The sequence below is a fragment of the Cervus elaphus genome, chromosome 23 (genome assembly GCF_910594005.1).
Source record: "Cervus elaphus chromosome 23, mCerEla1.1, whole genome shotgun sequence".
NCBI lineage: Eukaryota > Metazoa > Chordata > Mammalia > Artiodactyla > Cervidae > Cervus > Cervus elaphus.
Genome location: NC_057837.1, coordinates 59,544,251 through 59,554,824, shown reverse-complemented (window position 1 = coordinate 59,554,824; position 10,574 = coordinate 59,544,251). Strand labels below are relative to the sequence as shown.

General features: G+C 51.9%; 1 protein-coding gene across 2 annotated transcripts; it reads right to left on the bottom strand.

Annotated features, from left to right (window-relative positions):
* Positions 1–893: 893 nt before the first annotated feature.
* Positions 894–6,171, bottom strand: TMEM74B (transmembrane protein 74B). Of its 2 annotated transcripts, none has more exons than XM_043884894.1 (2): positions 5,716–6,171; positions 894–1,893 (listed from the first exon to the last, which is right to left on the bottom strand). In XM_043884894.1, the coding sequence occupies exon 2, from the start codon at positions 1,850–1,852 to the stop codon at positions 1,142–1,144; it is 711 nt and encodes a 236-aa protein (XP_043740829.1). In that variant the 5' UTR covers positions 1,853–1,893; positions 5,716–6,171; the 3' UTR covers positions 894–1,141. The 2 variants fall into 2 exon arrangements, with proteins under 2 accessions (XP_043740829.1, XP_043740830.1); XM_043884895.1 differs by lacking the exon at positions 5,716–6,171 and adding an exon at positions 5,466–5,683.
* Between the last annotated feature and the right edge of the window lie 4,403 nt (positions 6,172–10,574).

Genomic DNA, 10,574 nt, shown 5'->3' with positions numbered 1-10,574 from the left:
GATGGAGCCTAGAAAACACTTGACTAAGAGAAACAGAACAAATGGTGATCAATGTGGCTAGAATTTCCAGGCCACCAGAATGTGTGCCTGATTTCTTCCCCAAATAAACCGGGGCTGCACCTTGCTGCTTAGGGGGGTTGGGAAAGGAAGGTTACAAATTAAACATCAAAAAAAATTTTTTTTCTTTCCTGTTCCCAGAATAAGGTTATGCCTAAGAGACATACTAATGGAGAAGGGGAGGTAATGAAGGCCCACACTGTGTCCACAGAAATATAGCAAAACCCTCACCCTTTCTTATTTGAAAGACCCCCTGCCCCTTGTCCAGGGAGTTAATGAAAACTGCGTACATGACTAAAACTTGTGCTAGTCACTGCAGGTAATTCGATCCCAAGACCGAAACCAGGCTGTCGCAAGCTGTATTTAGCCCAGCCTAACCTGAGGACTTCAGGGCTCCTTTAGCAGGACTGTGGGAGATGCTGGCTGTGTGAGTGGTGGCAACCCTGGTCAGAAAATGGCACGGAGAATGGTCAGCACCTGCCGACACTCTCCTCCCCTGAAGGAGTGGCCACATGCAGATACCAGGCTCCTGTTCCATACGGGAATTCCTAGGGCAGAACTGGAGGGGCCACCCCTCTCACATCACAGTCAGGGGGACTGAGGCCTGGAGAGGAGAGGTCATCCCAGGGATGACTTCTCCCCTCATCATGAAGCCACCTCCCACCTTCGACGGTCAAGGCTGCAAGGGGTCCTTCCAAGGTCACCCAACACCCATAGGTGGCTGATGAGGACAGCAGAGATCCCGGAATTCCCCAAGGCACGGGGAACAGGATGGGCAGCCTTTCAAACAGCTCTCAATCCACAGAAATGCCAAGAAACCTCATCCTCCAAGGGCAGCGGTTTCCAGACTTTTGTATTTTTAGCAGCAGAAGCCATCCTTCAAACAAAACCTTATGCAAAACCTCAAGCTACAAAACAGACGGAGGGGCCGCTCTCCTAAGCGAAGCCTGGACCAGGCCCCAAGCTCCCCCTCCTGCACCCATGACTCCTTCCACAGGGCCCTCGGTGGAGCTTGGTCCAAAACCCCAGCCTTGGGGGCCTGGTCACCCCGAAGCTGAAGCAGCCAGACAGGGTGGGCTCTTACTTAAGACCCCTGGAGGGCGTGGCTGGTCTCTGAGACCTGGACGACTTCGTTCTCCACCAGGGCCTGGCCCCCGTCCCCATGGAGCTGTCTCATGCGCAGGTTGATAGAGCCGTAGGTCTTCCTGGAGCCCCTGCCGGGGACGAAGGTGGGCCGGCGGTACAGCTCGCCCTTGCACAGGGAGACCATCAGCAGCACGGACAAGAGCATGCCGCCCACCGTGAGCAGCCCCAGGCCCGCGATGATGCACTTGTCCAGATGCGAGCCCAGGCGTGCATAGTACATCTCCAGCCGTTCCATCTCCCGTGCTGACACCGTGTCCGGGTTGACGCGAGCCTCGCGGGGGATGGCGTACGCAGTCACCACCAGGAGGATCCCGCTCACCAGGAAAACCAGAGCAGAAACGAAGCCATAATCCACCGGGCGGCTCACAGGCTCCAGGCCTGGCCCCTCTTCTGAATGCAGGGACACGTCGTCTCTCTGGTCTCTCTGGGATCGGGGCCGTGAGGGGCCAAGGCCCCCAGGAGGGCTGGGGGAGCGGCCTGGTCTGGCGTCCCCAGGGTTCTGGAAATGGGTCTCGTGCTCCTCGGAAGAGAAGCAGGCGTTCTCCACACCCTCCCTGGGTGGGGCTGCTGGGCCCAGAGATGCTGGTCTCCTTGGGGCCTGGGGCCCATTGCTCAGTGTCTTCAGCTCCAGACCAGGGGGAGATGCCATTGGGAAGGCGGACCCCAGCTCATCCCTTGGCCCCTTGGTAGCTAGAAGAGAAAACAGAAAAGTGGAATTTAGCAAACCTCTACTACTGACAGCCTGCTGGCACCAGACATCACACAAGGCCTGCTGCTAGGCATGTGGGTTTTGGGAACTGCCCGTATCCTCTCTGGGCCTCAGCTTCCCCGTTTATTGAATGACAGCAATACTACTACTTCCTACTTAAAATGGCTGATGTGAGCATTGAGATAATCCACATAAAGTCCTCAGAATAGTAAATTCTCAGTAAGTACTGGCAATGAGCTATTATTATGATGGAGGGAATTTAAATAGGGTAGATATCAGGTTCTAATCCCAGCATCACCACTTGAGCTTGGGCAAGTGAGATGATCTTTCCAGACTCAATTTTATGATCTGTTAAGTGGGAATAAGCAAAATGCTTCCCTCGTAGGGTTGATGTGAGGATTCTATTTCATAAAATAAGGTATGTAAGGCCCCCATCAGTTCAATTAATGGACACAGTTGTGATGAAATGAGGATAGCCGGGGGCAGGGGAAGGGGAGATGAAGATGGTTGTAAGAACAAAGAGGAGAAAGTTAGGGTAGCTTCTAGAAGTTGGTGGCATTTGAGCCAAATCTCAGAGGATAAGCGGGAAATCCCCCAGCTGCAAGAGGGGTTGCCTTGGAGGTCAGCTGGGGCTAGCTCTCTAAATTCTCTGAAAACCAAGCCAAGGAGCCAGGGAGGCAAGGCTTTGGGGCTGGGAGGGTTAACATCCCCCTGGGTTTTGGAAAGCTCTCTCTGGCTGCTGCATGGAGGACAGTCAGGATGGGAAGGAGGACAGTGGAGGCCAGGGGACCAGAGAGGAACCCAGTGTAGTCAGGGGAAGCATAGAGGCTGACAGGGCAAAGAGGAAGGAAGAGCACATTTGAGAGCCATGACTGAGGTCAAGGCCAAACGCCCTTATGTAAATAGAAGATGGAAGGACCTGGATGAGGGTGACAGAAGGGGAGCTGGGAAAGGACAGGGAAGGGGGGCTCTCTGCTCAAAGAGCAGACACCCCACCCAAGTACCTGAGCACCTGCCAACACAGACAGACAGCACATGCACCAAAAGATACCAGCTTACAGCCCATGGGCCATGTTTGGCTCATAGAAGTTTTGCTTTTTCATGTTTCTGGCCTGTTTTTTTTTTTTTTTTTTTGAAGCAGTTGCCAATATATAAAAAGCAAAAGATTCTACACTTTAAACCTTAGATGCCTGGCTTCTCTTGAAAAATGGATGAGCCTGACGACCCTAGCCCCTTTTCCCTCACAGCCATACAGCGGGAGCTGATGATGGAGTCTCCCTCAAGCAGATCTTGTGTGCCCCCAGCAGGCCCCCCCTGGCATGTAGAACTCCTGACCACATGTGCCCATGCATACCCACACCCTGTGTGTACAAGACACCCCAGACCCAAGTCCACACACAGCACAAAGACCCCCAGGTGCAGAGTGCCTTACATGCCCTAGGGTGTCTATATACACATACACAGGATTCTAGACCTTTCTCTGCCTCCCTGTGCCTGAGTTTATTCTCCAAAGCTCCCTGCTTCAGTGTGTGTGTATGTGGGAAAGAGAGAGGATATAAGCAAATGAATGAAGTGAAAATGAATAAAATGAATGAATGAATGAAATTCAAAGAGCCTCTGAGAGAAGGCACGTTTTTCGATCTTTCTGATCTTCCATCCAACACGGACTTGCATCAGACACCTCCTCTTAGCACACACAGGGCCTTTCATCTGAGTACAAAGCCTGTTTCTACTTACAACCCATCTCAATCACCACGTCCCTTCTGCCTGAGTTCCAATTTAAAACATGTTTACTGAGCACCTACACTCTCTAGTGGGCCCCAGTGTGGACACTTCACTCAGGAGTACCTTGCATAACCCTCACAAGCCCCATGAGCAGGTGTTACTATCTCCATTTTACAAAATGTAGCCAAGATCCCATGGCATACATGTGGGGGTCAGGAGCTTAATACAGGTTCCCCAAGAATTGTTATCACGTAAAAGCCTAAAAACCCACACGCTCTCATGCCAGTGGCATCATCTGGCCCTCCTTCCCTGGTCTTCCAGGACACACTTGTAGACTCTCTACTTTATGCCACTGTCAAAGAGCAACCACGAGCAGCTTGAGGGCAGGGATACGTCTGGGCCCACAGCCCCCTGCACAAGGCCTGGAACACAGCCAGTCCTCAGGAATGGTTTCACAACCTACTCAGGCGGACAATCCTTCCCACACAATAGGATGGGGAGTCCTATTCCCGGCCAGGCTCTGGCCAAACTGCTCCCACTTTCCAGTAAACCAAGAGGAGAGGCGTGTTCATTGGCTTTTCTTTTTTTTACTTTTGGCACCAAATGCATTTTCCTGAGTGCCCAGCCAGTATCAGGGACCGGCAGTGACCACTCCTGCCCAGCTGGTGTCCAGAAGTGGTCCCCCACCCAGGTCTTCAGCATCTTCTCTAGAACTCAGACCCTGGAGGGGCCCAGGAACCCTCTTCCCAGACCAGCACATTGATGCCTCCATATCTCAGAAGAAACCCAGGACACTCAGATTCTCGGAGCAGGGCTCTTTCACCTGGCAGGAAGCCAAAACTTTTTCCTTAGGATGCCAGCAGAGTTAGGAAGAGGGTGGAGGAAAAGAAGATTCCTTCTTACACAGAGTTGCTATGTCTCTGACACACAGGTTCAGAGACACCTACCAGTTACAAGGGCATGCCCAGTCAATTACTCGAAACAAGCAGAAATAGACAAGCTGACAATGATGCTGGCTGTCCACTGCTCACACCCCGCAGCTGTATCAGTTACACTCCAATGTCATTTGCAGTCCAACATGACTGCAAAGGCACAGCTTGGTCCCACACTCAGACCCCCAGGGGTCTTTTCCATATGCAGCATCCACAGACACTGGAAGCCACACAATACAACCAGAAGTCCATACACCACATTGGTATCCACGCCCCAAGAAAGGACAGAGCTGGTCACACACACACACACACACACAAACACACATGCGCACGCACCCCAAGAAAGGATATAGTTGGTCACACACACACAGTTTACTACTCTCAGGACTGCTAAGATCCACCAAGATCCGCCCAAGTCCAGCACCTCACGCAGTGGCGTGCACTAACACGCGGGGAAAACAGACGCACAGCGGGCGTGGGTAAGCTTCACAAAACCCAGTCGACAGACACACGCACGAGTTGTACACAAAGCCTCGGGCGCTCAGATACGTCCACGCTGTGATACCCAAAGTTCCGAACAGAAAGATCCAGCACCCCGGCTGCCCGCTGCACCCACGCGCCCGCCACCCCGCAGCTCACACTCCCCCTGCTCCTGCCCTTGACCACAAACGCCGTTGGGCCGGGGCAGGCCGGACCGGGCCGAGCGGCGCCGGGAGCCAGGCGGCCAGGCGGCCCAGGGAGGCCGGGATCTGCGAGGACCCGCGTGCGCCCAGGTTCCCTCGCCGCGTGTCCTTCGGCCGGGCCGCGAGGTCAGGCTAGCTCTCTTCGGCCGCCCCTCTCTGCCTCGAGTCCTCGGCCTCCCGCCGCCCGCAGCAGTTCCCTCTTGGCGTGCGTACCTGTGCCGAGCCTCCCTCCTCACCTCCCCACCTCCCCACGCGGGAGGCGAGGGCGCCGAGCCGCCGCCGGGCAACGGGGAGGGCGCGTCCTCCTCGGGCGCCCGCCCGCCTTCTTCCCGCAGCCGGCGTTGGTGCTGCGGCGCAGCCCAGGGGGAGAGCGGGCCCGGCCGCCGCCTCCTCTTCTCCCCCCTCCGCTCCCGCCCCCTTCCCAGCCGGGCCCGGCCCGGAGCCGCGGCCGAGGCGCACGTACCTGCTCGCGCCGCGCGGGGCCGTACGGCGGCGGCCGGGACCGCCAGGGAGGCTCCGGGGAGGGAGGCACGGGGAAGGGGCGGGAGCCGGGGATCGCCGAGCGCCGCGGCTCGAGCTCCGCCCGCGGCCGGCGAGGGCGTCGGGAGTCAGCTCCGGGAGGCACTGGGAGGCGGGTAACAGACTGGGGCGAGGGTGGGGGGACGCGGCTCCATCCTCCTCCGCTTCCCCTTGGGGCAGCTCTGGTTCCCCAGCACCTGGGTACCCAGAACCGAAGCCTTCAGCCGGCCCGGGCGCAGGGGCGGGGCGCAGGGTGGGTGCTGAAGAAGACCCCTCCCTCGGCCGCTGGCCTCGCCCCTCGTCTGGGGAGCCCCTACTGCGCCGGGTCCCCACGCTTACTCCGCTTCTCAGCCCCTCCCACACACGCAGCCCGCAGAAGGGACTCGGGGTCCTCTCCGAGGTCCTCGGGGCGGGATGCTCTTCTCCGGCGCGTGCGGCTCCGTGACTCGAGGGCGCCACCTGAAGGCGGAAAGAAAGCCTCTGATGAACCAGCCCTGTGGTGCCCCCTCCCCTGGGAAGCCCACCCGGCAAACCCACCGGCTCCCTCGCCCCAGGGGCACTTCCAGCTGTGCTGTCTTGGCCTGCATTATTGTCCTTATCTCTGAGAGTTGTGGTTTTCAGTGAGTGTCAGCCTCCTTCCTCAGACTGGCAGATCCTGGAGGACAGGGCCCCTGATCAATGCTCCCAGAACCCAGCGTGGGAGTGGGTGGACAGATGGTAGTGGGACACATTTCACCGTTTCTTTCCTTCTGGGGCTCAGACTAAGGTGAATTAAATTTCACTTCACTTCAATTAAGTGAAATGCCTAGTACCCTAAAGTTAAGGAGACACTCCCTCTTTGGGAGCCCAGGCCAAGCCCAGAGAGGAGTTGGAGCTGAAGATCACCGGCTTTCTGGAAATCTCTGTGACCAGCTCACTCTGGTGGCCTCAGGTGGAATCCTCCCACCTCTCTGAGCCTCAGTTTTTGCCTCTGCCAATCGGATCATGAGAATGCAGACTCCAGGAGCTTTGGAGGAGTCAGCAGAGGTAAACCATCCGGAAGCAGAGGCACTGTCCTGAGTCCTCAGCCACGTCATGGTAGAGCCTGACCTGTCCTGCTCCAAAGGCCTGTGCCATCCTTGACAAGTTGGACCGCAGAGTCCTACTGAAGTGTTAGTGTTAGTTGCTCAGTCCTGTCTGACTCTTTGTGACCCCATAGACTGTAGCCCACCAGGCTCCTCTGTCCATGGAATTATCTAGGCAAGAGGCCTAGAAGCCCAGAAGCCAGGTGCCCAAGCCTTTGAGGCTAGGGTGATGGAATCCTGGGCAGGACTTCCAGTGCTGGGAGGAGTGGGAGGGTTTCAGTCTCTTCCTGCCTTCCAGAGGCCTGGCCTATTGTTGTTGTTTAGTTGCTCAGTCAAATCCGACTCTTTGCAACCCCAAGGGCGGTAGCTTTGGGATTTTCCCGGCAAGAATACCTGAGTGGTTGCTATTCCCTTCTCCAGGGGATCTTCCTGACCCAGGGATTGAACCTGGGTCTCCTGCATTGCAGGCAGATTCTTTACCATTTGAGCCACTGGAAAAGGCCGATTGTTGGGAGACTTCAGAAGAGAGTTGTCTGTGGCACCAGACTCCCAAGGGAATCCCAGCTCCACCACCCTTGTGCAAAGGGGCCCCTCTTGGAGCTATTTCCTCATCTGTGAAATGGACTCAGTAAGGGTAATGGGATTAGATGAAATGCTCCCTATAAAACATCCCACCATGTTCAACTCGATGGACAAGAGTTTGAGCAAGCTCCAGAAGTTGGTGATGGACAGGGAAGCCTGGTGCTGGTCCATGGGGTCGCAAAGAATCAAACACGACTGAGCGACTGAAGTGAACTGAACTGAACAGTAATGGGACTAGATGAAGTCCCTATAAAGTGCTCACAGTTCCCTTCCTCAGTCTTTGCCTCTGCTGTTCCTTCTGCCTGGGACACTCTTCTTCCTGAGACCTCCCAGAACATGCCCTCATATCCTTCACATCTTTGCTCAAATGTCACCTTCTCAGAGACATCTTCCCACGGCATCTTTTTAAGACTAGAAGTACCCCAGCACCCTTTACTCCTTAATTCTGAATTTTTCTCCACAGCATTTATCAGCTTCTGACATTTGCTTATTTCTTTCTTTATTGTCATCACCACTAAAATATAAATGTTAGGAGGCAGAGGCTTTGCCTTATTCCCTCTTGCTGTATCCCCAGATGCTACAAAAAGAGCCAACACAAAGGAGCCCTTTGATAAATGTTTAATGAATAAAGAATGGAGAAAATGAGCATTTATTGAGCTCCTATTATGTACTGATTAATCAAGACGACTCCATCCCCACCCTACCCTCTAGAAGTTCGTATTCTAGTAGGAGGAAAGGATAAGCAAAAGTAACATTGCCACAAAGCAAAGGTGCTGGCCTTGTTTGGGAGACAGGATGGCTCCAAGTTCTTCTGCAGAATTGAGGGCTGAGCTGAGACCGGAAAGATGAATGGGAGGCAGCCAGGTAAAAGACAGCAAGGAAGCGAGGCCCAGCAGAGGGGCTGGCATGGGGAAAGGCTCTGGGGTAGAAGGGAGTGTGGTGAGTGTGAGGCTTGTTGGAGGACAGGATGGTTGCCCTGAAGGGCTCAATAAGGTACGTGGGAGATGAGGCTGGACTATCAGTAAGCCAGGTCACTGCAAATACTTATAAGCCAAGCAGTTGGTTCTTTGTCCCCAAAGCAGGGGGGAGTCACTGATCAGAGTGAATAAAGGGTTAACAAAAACTTTTCCTCTTCTGTGTGAGAATTTGACCTTTGGTTAACTGTCTAGCTCTGTTCCCTTGGAAACAGATAAACATATGCCACTATGTTACCTGGCAACATTGCAATGATAAAAAATGACCCTGAGGAGGAGCCTCCAATGATCCATGTGGTAATGGATTTGAGTTGGAGATATTAGTATAAATTCATGTTTAGCATAATATTGATACAGATGATTACATATTTATGATACATTTTATATACAACTGTAATTGGGTATACACACAAGTTAGTATACACTGTATTTCCTTTCTCTATCAGCTAAGAGGACCTGGCTGCAAGATGTTGCATAGTAACAAGCACACCTACTGCCCAGATCTTGGTTTCTAATACCACTCTCCAATAAAAGGAACCAAGGAAAAATGGTTGATGCTAGGACTGGAGCAGAAAATACAAGACAAGCCTGGAGCATCTAGTAGTGGCATAAAATAAAGAAGGAACCAACAATACACACACTCACACAAAATGATGCGGGTATGTCAAGAGACATAGAAGTTGACTGAAAGAGCTCCTAATAGCCAAACTTGGAAAAATCTGATCAAAAATAAATAAATAAAGTAATATTGAACTGTAACCTAAAATATGATAAATGCAAAAATGGGGGAAAAGATAAATCTCTGATGAAGAATTCCAAATACTCCATCCTCAAGGAAAAGCAACATAACCCCCAATTCTTTTTTTAAGAATTCTGTATAGAGATTTTTAAAATAAAATTTGTAAACATTACTTTTCCATTTATAGTTATTAAGAAATATTGACTATATTCCCCCAGTTTGTACAGTACATCCTTGTAGCCTATCTTACACACAGAAGTGTGTATCTCCCAGTCCCTACTCCTGTATTGCCCCTCCCCTTCCCAATAACCACTAGTTTGTTCTCTATTATCTGTGTGTAACTCCCCAATCCTTAAATGTGGGCTGGGCAGAATAACTTTCCGAGAGTACAATGTGGAAGTGGGGGTGGAGAATAACTTTGAAAGGGAGAAACTGACAAACCTGATTACCTTGGCCAAGTGAACAAGGTCAGCCTCAGCAGTCAAATTATGTTGATCATAGGTATCCTGGATATGGTGTGATGAGAATGGCACTTTACTTCTGTGATCTCTCGCCCCAAACGCATAATCCCCGTCTAACCATGAGATAAACATCAGACAAATCCCAACTGAGGGACATTTTACAAAGTACCTGGCCTCAAAACTGTCAAGGTCATCAAAAACAAAGAGAGTCTTGAGAAACTGTCACAGCCTAGAGGAGCCTTACAGAGGTATGATGACTAAACATAATATGGTGTCCTGGATGAGATCCTGGAACAGAAAAAAAGAGCATTAGGCAAATACTAAGGAAATCTGAATAAAATATGGACTTCAGCTAGTAATAACACATCAATATCAGTTCATTAATTGTAACAAACTTATCATACTAAAATAAGATGTTAATAACAGAAATTGGCACAATGTCACTTCTGCTGCGTTCTGTTGCTTTAGGGAAGCTCACAGGCCAGCCCAGAGTCAAGGGCAGGGAGGTCTACATAAGTGTATGAATACTGAGCGGCATGGATCACTGGTGCTATTATTATCTCTATTTTAAGATGAGGAAGTGGAGGCAAGAATGAGTAATAACTTGCCCAAGGTCACACAACCAGTTTACGATGTTTCTGGGGTTCAAATCCAAACCCCAACTCAGTGCTGATAACCACAATGCTGAGTGCTGTCATAATTTTCAAAGCATGTGCAAAATTCCTGAGCTGTTGCTATTTCCCCTGACCCTTCTTTTTTTTTTTTTTCTGGTTGCACCTCATGGTTTGCAGGGTCTTAGTTCCCTGACCAGGGGTTGAACCCAGGACACCACGGTGAAAGCACCGAGTCCTAATTGCTAAACAGCCAGGGGAATCCTAATCCCCTTTTTTATGTCTAAGAAAATTGAGTGCCAAAGACAGAAGAGAGTGTTCTGTGGCCACCCTGAGGAATAGTATTAATAGAAGTACAACGAGAGCCAAGGG

What these genes read in the sequence shown, in the direction of transcription:
- TMEM74B (XM_043884894.1), bottom strand. Translation starts at nt 1,852, where the DNA reads ATGGCATCTCCCCCTGGTCTGGAGCTGAAGACACTGAGCAATGGGCCC.